General features: G+C 54.9%; 5 protein-coding genes across 5 annotated transcripts; 2 read left to right on the top strand and 3 right to left on the bottom strand.

Annotated features, from left to right (window-relative positions):
• Positions 1 to 645: 645 nt before the first annotated feature.
• On the top strand, positions 646 to 3,380 carry AYO21_07034 (hypothetical protein; the record flags this gene model as incomplete). Its single annotated transcript, XM_022656991.1, has 2 exons — positions 646 to 1,176; positions 1,227 to 3,380. 2 exons carry the CDS (start codon positions 646 to 648, stop codon positions 3,378 to 3,380), a joined length of 2,685 nt encoding a protein of 894 aa, XP_022510633.1.
• Positions 3,381 to 3,648: 268 nt separating this feature from the next.
• On the bottom strand, positions 3,649 to 5,283 carry AYO21_07033 (hypothetical protein; the record flags this gene model as incomplete). Its single annotated transcript, XM_022656990.1, has 1 exon — positions 3,649 to 5,283. One exon carries the CDS (start codon positions 5,281 to 5,283, stop codon positions 3,649 to 3,651), a length of 1,635 nt encoding a protein of 544 aa, XP_022510632.1.
• Positions 5,284 to 6,348: 1,065 nt separating this feature from the next.
• AYO21_07032 (hypothetical protein) lies at positions 6,349 to 6,963 on the bottom strand (the record flags this gene model as incomplete). The annotated part of the gene is made up of 1 exon (XM_022656989.1): positions 6,349 to 6,963. The coding sequence occupies one exon, from the start codon at positions 6,961 to 6,963 to the stop codon at positions 6,349 to 6,351; it is 615 nt and encodes a 204-aa protein (XP_022510631.1).
• A 595-nt stretch (positions 6,964 to 7,558) lies between these two features.
• AYO21_07031 (hypothetical protein) lies at positions 7,559 to 9,352 on the bottom strand (the record flags this gene model as incomplete). Its single annotated transcript, XM_022656988.1, has 1 exon — positions 7,559 to 9,352. The coding sequence occupies one exon, from the start codon at positions 9,350 to 9,352 to the stop codon at positions 7,559 to 7,561; it is 1,794 nt and encodes a 597-aa protein (XP_022510630.1).
• A 220-nt stretch (positions 9,353 to 9,572) lies between these two features.
• AYO21_07030 (hypothetical protein) lies at positions 9,573 to 11,901 on the top strand (the record flags this gene model as incomplete). The annotated part of the gene is made up of 7 exons (XM_022656987.1): positions 9,573 to 9,632; positions 9,687 to 9,916; positions 9,974 to 10,069; positions 10,131 to 10,728; positions 10,830 to 11,009; positions 11,108 to 11,449; positions 11,677 to 11,901. The coding sequence occupies 7 exons, from the start codon at positions 9,573 to 9,575 to the stop codon at positions 11,899 to 11,901; spliced, it is 1,731 nt and encodes a 576-aa protein (XP_022510629.1).
• Between the last annotated feature and the right edge of the window lie 570 nt (positions 11,902 to 12,471).

The raw sequence follows: 12,471 nt of genomic DNA, 5'->3' as shown, positions 1-12,471 counted from the left end.
GTCCGGGAGTCGTCACACGAAACAACTAAACATTTCCCTCAACTTCGTTGTGGAGTATTGGCAGATCACTTGGGTTTGCATTGGTTGGAGATCTGCTGCCGTCCAATTGCTGTCTCAGAAGATCCATATCTCTGGGTAATGTTTGCTTGAGTGGACTGAGATTCAGAAGGTTCAAACCACCTCTCCGTGAAAGATTCTTGAGCTCCCGACACTGCGAACAGGAGTTGTCGACGTCGAAGGCTCGACGTGGCTTTCAGGTGCCGAGACCTCGATGCCATCTTTCGTTGATTGGAGGAGATATGTACTGCCGTCAAGTGCGGATACAGTCCGGGAGTACATATGCCCGCATACACACATGTCTCCGCCTCCGTCAGTACAGCATGTTGCACCCTCGGCAGACGCTCAGAGATCCAACCCTGCAAGAGATTCACTGCAATACGTCCTCAACCCGGTGAGAACACTGGCCCAGAATGGAGAGCAAAGTGGGGAAAGAGTTATGCATGTCACGGCATCTGATTGAGTTCGACTCGATTCAGCTGACACAATGGCTGTATAATTCTGGCTCGTACTAACAAGGCTGCTCTATAACTTTGATACTAGCCACTCTGGCTGTTTTCTTCCCAACCATTTCGTTACTACGTCGAAATGGCAATGATGCAGCGACATGAACTGGCCACCGGGTGGAAATGGCGTCTGGCCAATGCAAATGGCAAGTCGAAAGCAGACGACATTCCAGACCTCAAGTCTTGGGCACCGGTCACTGCTTTCCCGTCGGTTATCCAAATGGAACTCCTGGCTAAGAAGATCATCCCGGATCCCAACGTGGGCGAAAATGAGCGTCAGATCCAGTGGGCTGGCGAAATGGACTGGGAGTATTCCTGCTCTTTCCCAACCCCCAAGGGCCTTGACAACTCTCGAGTTGCTGATTTGCTGTTTGAGGGACTGGATACCTTTGCCACTGTCTTCCTCAACGGAAACGAGATTCTCAAATCTGACAATATGTTCATCCCGCATCGAGTGAACGTGACAAGTCAGCTCAAACCCGAGGGACAGGAAAATGAGCTTTCTATCCTTTTTGAGAGCGCGTTGAAGAAAGGAAGTGAACTGGAAGCGAAATTCGGGGCCAGGACGCAAATGATTCGAGATAAACGGAGGAACCATATTCGAAAGGCACAGGTACGGTTTGACATCTCGGTTACATGACCCTTCTGTTGATGATGATATAGTACCATTGGGGCTGGGACTGGGGACCTATAATGGTGACGGCGGGACCGTATATGCCGATCCATTTGGAGACGTACTCTGCGAGGCTTGACGACGTCTACATTACCACGGAACTGGCAGAAGATCACTCAACGGCGACGCTCACGATAACGGTACAAGCAACTGGACCTTCTGCCAAGCTTGTAAAGGTCAACATTCTCGATCAAGCCTCTTCACAAGTATCTCAGGAGCTCGACATCTCCTTGGACGATTCGAAAAAGGGTGTCGCCACGGTCATCATAGCAGAACCCAAGCTGTGGTGGCCTAACGGGCAAGGCGCACAGCATTTATACAGTGTTTCGGCATTTCTTCTAGATGAATCGTCGAGCAAGCTCGATACGAGAACGATTCGATACGGCATCCGGACTATCAAAGTGATTCAACGCCCTCTTGATAACGCGCCAGGCAAGACATTCCTCTTCAACGTCAATGGCCGCGATATCTTCTCCCAGGGAGGTAACTGGATCCCAGGAGACAATCTATTGCCTACTATGACCCGCGAAAGATACTTTGACTGGGTTCGACTGTCGAAGTACCACCATCTGAATATGATCCGGGTTTGGGGAGGGGGAATCTATGAGACGGAAGACTTCTTTGATGCCTGTGACGAAATGGGTATGCTGGTCTGGCACGATTACGCATTTGCTTGTGGTGATTATCCCGTCTACAAGGAATTTTTGGACAGCGTCAAGACCGAGGCCGAAGCACAGACTATTCGAATGCGCAATCGCGCCTCGCTAGCCCTTTTATGTGGCAACAACGAGGATTTTGGGATCCAGGACTTTTTTGGCGAGCCGTACGACTTTGCCGACCACAAAGGACCCTTTGAAGATAGCAGTTTTCCGGCTCGTAAGATCTACCTCGACCTTCTCCCCAAAGTCTGCGAGAGCCTGTGTCCGTCGATCAAATACTGGCCATCATCACCCTGGGGCGAGGAGGGAGCAAATGCGAGCGACACCACATTCGGTGATCTTCACCAGTGGGCTGTATGGCATGGACCGCAGCACTCTTATCAGAAATATGGAGAGCTGCATGGTCGGTTTGTCTCTGAATTCGGGATGCACGGTTTCCCTATCATGCGTACGGTCGATGTTTTTGCGCCTGATCCGAAGGACCGTCATCCCCAGTCCCGCGTCATCGATTGTCACAACAAAGGCCACGGCGCGGAGACACGTATCGCGCGATACTTGTCAGAGAACTTCCGATATGATATGAAACTTGAGAACTTCGTATACTGCTCACAGCTTTTGCAGAGCGAAGCATACGGCTATGCGCTGCGTGACTGGAAGCGGAAGTTTGGGGGCAAAGGTAAAGAGGAGTGCGCAGGTGCAATCATTTGGCAGCTGAATGATGTCTACCCGGTCACAAGCTGGGCATATATTGACTATTATCTCCGTCCGAAACCTGCCTTTTATACGATCCGACGCAACTTTGCCCCAATCAGCGTTGGGATTGAACGCACACCTCGCTCTCGCTGGATCGACGAAGACAAACCAAAGGATTCGTATATCCCCAACTTTGCTCTCTTTGCGCATAATACAACGCCAGTGGAGGCAAAGTGCTCTCTGGAACTGAGGGCGTACGATCTTCACGCCGGAAAGGAGGTTGAGTTGGACTGGACGGGCGTGAGCTCGGAGGTGACCTTGTCAGCCGGTCACAATACCGAGCTTGGGAGTCTGAAGCCACATGCGTCGTGGACCGAGGAAAGTCTGATCATCCTTGATGCAACCCTCGTGGACCCGTCGACGAAGAAGGTGCTGGCAAGATTCACTGACTGGCCCGAGCCGTATCGGTACTTGCAGTGGCCCGTCGACACCAAAGTGGCCACTTCCGTTCAGAGCATCCAAGATGATCACGCCCATACCGACGTCAACGACACACACTTTGAGGATGTGGTGACAGTCAGTGCCAATCAGCCAATCAAGGGCTGTTGGCTGGAGCCCGTGTACGATGGAACTGAAAAGGCGGACGAGCCTGAACCACTGTGGGAAGACAACATGTTCGATCTGCTGCCTGGACAGGAGGTCAAGGTGGCTGTCAAGGGTCTCCGAGGAAGAAAGGTCAATGTGCGGTTCTTGGCGGATTGGGAAGTTGGGCCTGCAAAGGCTCATCTTTGAAACTGATAGCATACTGGTATTCCGTGTCGTCTTTGTGGCGTGAAGAGACTTGGAGGTATAGAGGATTGGAACGCTACACAAATCCCACAAATAGCGATACGTGTGAATACAAGAGGCAAACAACAGACACTACTTTCGTGTAGTCTTCTTGAATTATTTACTTAAGCGACAAATTTTCTGCGTTGAATATCTTGCGGCAATCTCGTTCAAACATCATCAGAAATTCTTCGTCGATATAAGATCGTTTAAGGCCGTCGTTCTTGCCACTTCACTTCCCACTTCCACTGACATCAGCGCGGATGCGCTCCAACAGGACATCAAGCCTCTTCTCCGCCTTGTCCCACTGATCCCGGACAATCCGTGCCCTCTCGGGCGATCTGACTTTGAACTCGGCCCTGAACGGCAAGGGCTTTGAGTTGAGGCCCTGCGTGAAGGCGAGGGGGTCGACTTCGCACCTGCGCCGGACGAGGACGGTGCGGCCGGTGTGGGGGTCGATCTCGGGGACGGACTCGTGCGCGTGGACGACGTCAAAGGCCCAGAGGATGCGGACCATGTTGATGAAGAGGCTGTTGCGGGCGAGGTGCTGGCCGGTGCAGACGCGGCGGCCGAAGCCGAAGGGGGCGAGCGGGAGGGCCGGGTCCTCGATCCAGCGGTCCGGGTTGAAGGCGTGCGGGTCCCGGTAGACGTCCTCGTCGAGGTGGATCGACCAGTGGTTCCCGATGACGGTCGCGCCCGCGGGGATGCGGTAGCCGAGATACTCGTCGTCCTGGATGACGGCGTGGGGGATGCCCCCCGCGCTGACAGGCCGCCACCGCAGCACCTCCTTGATCATGGCGTCCATGTACGGCAGCGAGTCCTTGTCCTCGAACCCGGGCAACCGGTCGTCGCCGCCGCCGACGTGCGCGTCGATCTCGGCCTGCGCCTTCTTCATCACGTCCGGGTACACGAGCATGGCCAACGTGAAGATCTCGAGCGCCATCGACGTCGTGTCGCTGCCGGCCTCGTAGATGATGCCCACGTCGTACGCGAGCTCCTTGGTCGACATGTCCCGGCCCTCTTTCATGCCCGACACGTGCTTGGACCAGTTCCACGACGCCGAGTCGAGGCCCTTGGTCATGTTGTCGATGCAGAGGGTCGACTCGAGCTTGTGGAGCCGGTCACCGAGGCGTCTCCACGGCGCGAGGAATTTCGGTAGGTAGTTGAGGAGCGGGACCGCATCGACCAGCCAGGTGCCGACGCGGGCGGCGTAGAGAAAGTTCTTCATGACCTCGTCGATGGCCTGGATCTCGGGCTCGTCGCCGTCGGGCAGGCGGCGACCGTACGCCAGCGCGAAGATGACGCTCGACGAGTAGCGGTGGTAGCGGTCGACAAAGTCGACGCCGGGGGACAGGAACTCGTAGAGGAGCTGCTTGCTCTCGAGGTCCTGGACGCCGCGGTAGCTCTGCGAGACGCGGACGTTGAGGTACGAGGCCTGCAGGCGCTGGTGGTTGCGCCACTGCTGGCCGTAGGGCATGAGCAGCGTGCGCAGCCCGCGGCTGAGACACTCGCCGCCCATGACGGCCCGGGGCCGCGAGCTGTAGATGTGGCTGCGCTTGTTCAGCAGCTCGTGCGCCGCCCGGTACGTGCCCAGCATGATGACCGTGTTCATCCCGTACTGCAGGCTGAACACGGGGCCGTACTGCCGCGTCCACTCCTGGTACACCCGCCACGGGTACACCTGCGGCGCCTGGTGCAGGTTGCCGATGATCGGAAGGCGCGGGGGCCCCGGGGGGAGGGGGAGACGGCGGCGGCGTGACCTGTACGACTGGACGAGGAGGCCACCGAGCCAGAGAAACAGTAGGAGTGGGACAATCGCCCACGCAGGGGCATTATGGCCCAGTTTGCCAAGATTTGTCAAGATCATGGTGGCAAGGAGAGAGGGGGGACACACATAACAAGCCTCTTCAAATAATGCCGGCGGGCGGGCGGGCAGGAAAGTCAAAGGGGGATGTGGGTTTCCAAAGGTTGGCGGTCAAGACTCATCCTGGTACAAACAGTCCTCCCATACACACATGAGACATTTTTATATACACTTCTCATCCGCGCTCTGTGCACATCGTCGAGTCTCGAGTCGGGACTCGGACACCGGGCGAATATGGGGGAATGAATGGGGGGAAGCGGAGAGACGCCGCTTTTTTGACCCCCTAGATAAACCTTTGGCGTGCATTCTGCCATGGTATGTAGACAATCCTCGCTCTGTGGGGTGGATGGTGACCATCAGGTGGTTTGACCAGCTTTGGTCCGTTGAGAAAAACCATTCGGGCCATGGCCCATGGGGTGAGGTCGGTCCTGTCGACCCATCTGAGACGAATTCACTTTTCTGGGCCGCCGCCGCCGCCGCCGCCGCCACCGGAGTCTTGGCTCGGTTAGAAACTCGAACTCGTAGTTCTGGGGAAACGACGTCAATTCAACTACGTTCTTACCAAAGAGTGAACAGAGAAAAGGAATCAGAAAGGAGGCGGTTGGACTACCCCTTGCACCGGAGCTTCCAACCCTGGTTTGGTTGGTTTTTACCCCAGATGTGCACGACTAGTCTCCCCCACAAGTGGGACCAGGACTGCCAAGAAGCCGAACCCCGAGATGTGTTGCTTCTGTGGTTGATTGTCCTCGTTTTGCACAATCGACGATGATGTGGACGGGACAGTCTTGTCTTGTCTTGTGGGGGACTGTGTTGGGACGTATGTGTGGAAATGTATGTGTGTGTGTGAGCTGAGTACGCGAGAGATCTGTAATTTGGTTGGCTTTGTGGTCGACCTGGACTCTACGTGACTCACGCATTGACGATTCCTGGTCCCTCTCAATACGGGCTCCCCATCTACTGGCTAAATCAAGAATGTCTGTCAGAGATTCAGATGGGACATTGAGTACAATATGGAATGTACTAAGAGAGTATTGGAGTGTAGATCATTATCCTCAAGACTTTGTCCCTTCAAAAGTCCTCCGGCAAGCCCCTCTTCCCGATTTCAATCCTGGTCTTGATACTCCTGTGGTCCTCTCCCGCCTTGAGCCGCTTGATCAGATCCTCCGGGTCAAAGTCGGTGCCGATGGGGTTCTCTCTGTACAGCGGCCCCGCCATGAAGGCGTTCGCCTCGTCCACCGTGTCGAAGTTGTCCACCTGGGTTTCAATCCTATTCCCGTCGGGGTCCCTGTAGTAAATGCTGGTGGTTGGGCCGTGGTTGGTGCACCAGCACGGTGTCATGCCCAGGGCCTTGCGCTGCCGGTACGACTCGGTCAGGTCGTCGAGCGTCTCGAACGTGAAGGCGATGTGCTCCAGGCCCGCCGAGGTGGGCACCTTGGGCCCCGTGCCCGGCACGTTGATGATGGCGATGCGGTGGTGCTCGGCGTCGTAGCGGAGGAAGGCCAACTGGTCGTCCTTGAAGGAGATCTCGGCACCCAGGAACGCCTGCCAGAACTGCACCATGGGTTCGTAGTTGGACGTGCGGAGCACGACGTGGGCCAGAGAAATGGGCGACTTGACTTTGATTTTCGGTGGTGTGCCGTTCTGGGAGTGGCCGTTGACACCGTTGTGCTGCGTGGATGTCATGATTTCGATATAGCAATTCTACAACTAAGCCCTGAGGATGGTTGCGATAGAGGTAGAGGGAATATGCTGAGAGTTGGGTTAAGGGTTGTAAGTGGTCTTGAGATGACTACTCAACCCCCCTTCTTTTATGTCGACAACGTCGTACAACAGGCTCGCGCCACTCGCTTTCAGGGAACGGACAATGCTGAACTCATGATTCTTCGTACAACATGTGTAAGACGGTCAAGAGTTCACTGCCTAGGTAAGTCAAGGGACAATTTCGGTGACGAGACATCGAGTTCCCCGAATGCCGATGGCGAGAGGGGAATACGATACGACATTTCTTGGTTAGTCGTGCCACATGATCGTCCCCAGAAGAATCAAGTTATGGATGTTGATCATCAGGGTGCGCGCGCATCCATGACTTGAGCTTGACGTATAGATGAAGTTTCTTATGTCTTTCAATTTGCAGTCCATTCGCCGTCGTGAAAGATGCCCTGTTAAACTCCCGATTGGGTTAGTAATTACACTAGTGTCTTGGCGCATTGCTAGCTTTTTCCTTCTCCCACCACAGTGTAATCGCCCTCAGATTGTTCTTCTCCCTACTGACTGGCTGCTATATCGACTCCTCAACAACGAACTGCGGCAGGCCTAGCAGCGCAGCAAACGCATCCTCCAGCTCCTGACCATTAGCCTTGGACGGGCCTCGCGACCGCCAGGCAACGAAATTATCTGGTCGGACCAAAATCGCACCCCCGTCCTCGAGCTGCTTCACCCGCTGCCACTGGTCTGTTATATCCCTCAGAGACTCGCCAATCCGGGCTGTCTGGATAGGAATCTTGTACCGAAGCACCAATCGCTTTGCAGCTGCCGTCCATACGACCCCATTGTCATCGGCCAGAAGCAGAAACGATCCTTTAGGCCCTACCAGATCCTGTGTCGAGATGACCCGGTCGTCCAAAACCAACCATGCATGAGGGAGGCGGTGCCCTGGTCGAGTCGTCGGAAAATATCTCTGTCCGAGAGGATCTACCTCTGGGGCTGTGGTGCCGTCTGCGATCTTGAGGCCATGCTCGTACGTGAACCCAAGCTCGATCCCGTGTGCCCCAAATTCGATGCTTTGAGATTCAATCATTTTCTTCACCTGTGCTTGGATGCTTCGTCCGGTCAAGGAGTCCTCGAACATGGCCTGGAATCTGGACAGGTTTTTCTCCTTCTGTCCAGCCACCAGGCCAATTGCCGCGTTAATCACCGCCGAGTTTTCAAACGTGAACAAGCCCCAATCAGCGTTCCTTCTGCCCACTGGTCGTCGTTCCGGCTCATAAGTGTCGAGGATCTTGGTGTCCACGTTGTGTTTGAGGACCATGGCCAGCTTCCAAGACAGATTGAGTGCGTCTTCTATCGCTGTGTTCAGGCCTAGCCCCGTGGTTGGAGGACGTCGATGAGCGGCGTCGCCAGCAACAAAAACGCGGCCCACGCGATACCTGTCTGCGACCACGCTCTCGATGATCCAATGACTGATTCTGTGGACTTTGATGTCGAGATCGGGAATCTTGAGGAGGTCGCGGATTCGAGGGACCAGTTTTTCCTCCTGGTGTCTCGCTTCGTCGTCGAGTGCGAAGCCAAAATGCATCACCCACTCTTCCGATTGCCGGCCCCAGTTCGGGCCCATGGGGACTATAGCACCGCTCTCAAAGATGGTCCCGCATTCGCCGTTGATAAAGTGGCAGGCGAAGAATGTTTCGTCCCAGTACTGGGAAAGGTCTGCTCCAAAGTGAACTGAGACCATGTCCGTAATACCGCTCGGGCCTTGCATAGTGACACCCATCTTTTGCCCAACAAAACGTCCACCGTCTGCGCCGATGAGATATCGCGTTCGATACGTGGAGAGGTTCCCGGTGGCATCTTGGACAGTGACTTCAACGTGATTACCGTTGTCGTGAAAGTCGACCACGGTGTGGCCGAAACGGATACGTCCAGGATTCCTTTCCTCAGCCATTTGACGCAAGATTGGCTCCATTCTGCAAAGTGGAAGATTGCCCGATCCTTCGGCGCTGTCTCTTTTGTATGCCTGGGCTTTGAGATCGCCGTCGTCGCCACCAAAGCACGGAAACTGGTGAATCACTTTTCTGTCCAGAGGTCCGTTGCCACCGAGTGAGGTGGCCCACGCAACCTGGCTCATTAGGTGGGGAGGACAGCTTCTCTTCCGGATTTCTTTGTGCATGTCGTGCAACCTGAACGTCTCCATGGTTCTCTGGTTGAGATAATGTGCCTTTGGCAGAGCCGAGGCCACGACCTTGCGGTCAAACAGGATGTGCTCGATGCCATAGTCAGAGAGGAACGACGACATGGACAAACCACATCCTCCACCTCCGACGATGATGACGGGGAAGTCCAGGTTTCTAGCCATTCTGCGTCGTGTCGAAGTAACTATTGCCTTTACCAAGGAAGTCTGCCTCACAAAAAGAGCACCTTGCCCAGACCATTTAACACCACGCCTACCACCCGAATGCTCACAAGTATTCGCTTAACGCGTTCGGCACGGAGGCGGCATCCTCCGCTAGGACCTCATCCTCGTATATCACTGTGGATCTCTTCCCCACAGCCAAGAACCCGAAACGGGGAGTCCCATGGAGCCATCGATCACCGAATGGCCGAGACGGTATTGCTTCAGCGACACGGGGAGTGGTGTAAGTAACAAAAGATAAGCATCATATAGTGTGTGCCGCTACAGACAATCCAAGAGCGAGACTGTGCTAGAGAGACCTGCTAATCCCAGGAGGCCAACAGTCATGAATGAGACATTGATTTCACTTGCCAGCAAGCTGGCTCTGGCATCCGCCGCGGTGTTTGTTCTTGTCCTCGCTCGATATGCTGCCGCCAGTCGTCGACCTCGAGGGTTTCCCCCAGGGCCGCCAACACTGCCAGTCATTGGCAATCTACACCAGCTTCCTCTCACAAAGCCTTTCATCAAGTGAGTTTGATTCCCCCGCCCGGGGGGGTTATCAGCACAAAAGTCTAATTTGTCCAGATTTCATGAGTGGAGCAAATTGTACGGCCCTGTAGTGGGTCTCAAGCTGGGTCCTCAGAACGTCGTGGTATTGAACAACTACAAGAGTGTAAGAGAGTAGGTTTGGGTCCCCGATTTGAACAACACAGGCATGTGTTGACAGCTATTTTTTTAACAGACTCTTTGACAAGCGCGGAGCTCTCTACTCGAGTCGTCCAGACAGCTATGTGGGCAATCAACTCCTCTGCCCCGACGAAACGCACATCCTCCTGGTCCCCTATGGTCCGGGGTGGAGGGCCCTCCGGAAAGCCGTCCAGGCCATGCTGAACGTGACGGCCGTGGACCGCCTGTTGCCCGTGCAGGAAGCCGAAGCGGCGCAGACGCTGTTCGAGCTGATGACGACGCCGCAAAAGTGTTTCACGCACATCCGCCGGTACTCGACGGCCGTCATCCTCGCGTCCGTGTTTGGCCAGAGAGGCGCGAGCTACGAGGCCCCGAAAGTCCAAGCCCTGTACCACGCGCAGGAGCAGTTCACCACGATCCTCGCCCCGGGAGCCACACCGCCCGTGGACGCGTTTCCTCTTTTCAAATACGTCCCGGCGTTCTTGGCCCCTTGGAAACGCTGGGCGGCGCGGATTCGACAGGAGCAGCGGACGCTGTATTCCAACTTGCTCAATGAGACGGTAGCGCGGGGTCGAAGGCAGGACAGAATCCCTTGCTTCATGGACAAGCTGCTGGAGGGGAAGGAGAAGAGCGGGTTGGACGACGAACAGATTGTATACACGGGGGGGATTTTGGTATCTCTCTCTCTCTCCCGCGGCTGTGTTTGAGGTTCGGGTCAGACATTACTAACATCTCTGGTTGGTTGGTTGGGTAGATGGAAGCAGGATCCGACACGACATCTTCGACCCTCCACTCGTTCGTGCTCGCCATGATCAAGTACCCCGAAGTCCTGAAACGGGCACAGGCAGAGCTAGACCAAGTGTGCGGGGCCTCGAGGTCTCCTAGCTCCCAAGATATCAGAAACCTTCCCTACATGCAAGCAGTGATGACAGAGGTGAGTGAGAGACACACACGCGCCTTGTGTTCGAGTGACAAAAAAGTTTCGTATTCAAAAGAGAGAGAGAGAGAGAGAGACTGAAATACCTGCGATAGACACTACGATGGCGACCAGTCGCCCCCAACGGCGTCCCTCACATGCTGATCCAAGACGACGTCTACGACGGCTACGTCCTCCCCAAGGGCACCATCGTGTTTGCCAACACCTGGTCCATCCACCAGGACGTGTCGGAGTACGACAGACCCGAGGAGTTCATTCCCGAGAGGTTCCTCGATGACAAGTTTGGTAGTAAGAACAAGAGCAACACCCAAACTTTGCGCGATGACGACAACAATAACAACGATGTCGACGACGACGAGAATCGCCGCCGGGTGACTTATAGCTTTGGAGCCGGGAGGCGCGTCTGTCCCGGTCAGCGGCTCGCTGAGAATTCTCTGGTGAGTTTCATTTCCATACACACAGACACACACACACACACACACACACATATGCGTACATATCCATCCATCCGTCCCAGAGAGACAAAAGCCACATACCCACATATCCGCATACACGTCCCCTTTCTTCTTCCACACCGTACCGAAAACAGCACCAGTACCAATACCAATACCTACCTCTAACTAACAAATCCCCCCTTTTTTCTTTCTCCTTTTCTGTTGTACAGATGATCAACATGTCCAAGATGGCCTGGGCGTTCGATATCAAAGCCGACCCGGCCGCCGGGGCGGCACCGCCAGACGCGAACGTCGAGACGGGATACTCTGACGGCTTCGTGTTTGGGCCGAATCCGTTCTCGGCGTCGTTTTGCGTCAGGTCGCGGCAGCATGAGGACACGATACGGAGGGAGTTTGATGAGGCGAGGACGGTTCTTCAAAATTACGAGGACTAACTATGAGAATAACGAAGTGTAATTAGGGGAAGGAGGGATGGGAGGGACAGGAAGAGGAAAGAGGAAGGAGAGCAATGAATGAATATAAGTATGAGTAACGAATAGGCGTCACCCCCCCCCTGCGTGAGAAATATATATATCCCCGAATGGCCCAAAAAAAAAGTGACAAAGTCCTCTACGAGAAAATCGAATACTTTGTATAGCTTGTATACCATATCCTTACTTTGACATCACAAGGCCAACCTTTCTTCTCTCACCCCCGTCCTTCACACCGTCCACTCATTGCTTTCACTCCCCGAGGAAGTCGTTCGACCGCCCAATCCACGCCTGATACTCCCTGATCCTCCACCCCGCGCTCTCACCACTTTTGTCGTCGTCGTCCCCCCCGCCTACAAAAACCACTCTGGCTGCAAAGTCCGTGACGGTGCCGACGACGGAGCCGCCGTCCTTGGTGCGCGTCTCGAGTCTGCCCGTGAGGACAATGTCCGTGACTCCCTCTTTAGTCACATTCACTCCGGTGGCGTAGACCTTGTCGACGGTGTGTTTGCGAAAGGTCACGACGGTCCACGC

This window comes from Fonsecaea monophora (genome assembly GCF_001642475.1).
Source record: "Fonsecaea monophora strain CBS 269.37 chromosome Unknown Scaff52, whole genome shotgun sequence".
Lineage (NCBI taxonomy): Eukaryota > Fungi > Ascomycota > Eurotiomycetes > Chaetothyriales > Herpotrichiellaceae > Fonsecaea > Fonsecaea monophora.
Note: the sequence above shows the minus strand (reverse complement) of the source record. Positions and strands in the feature narration are given on the sequence as shown.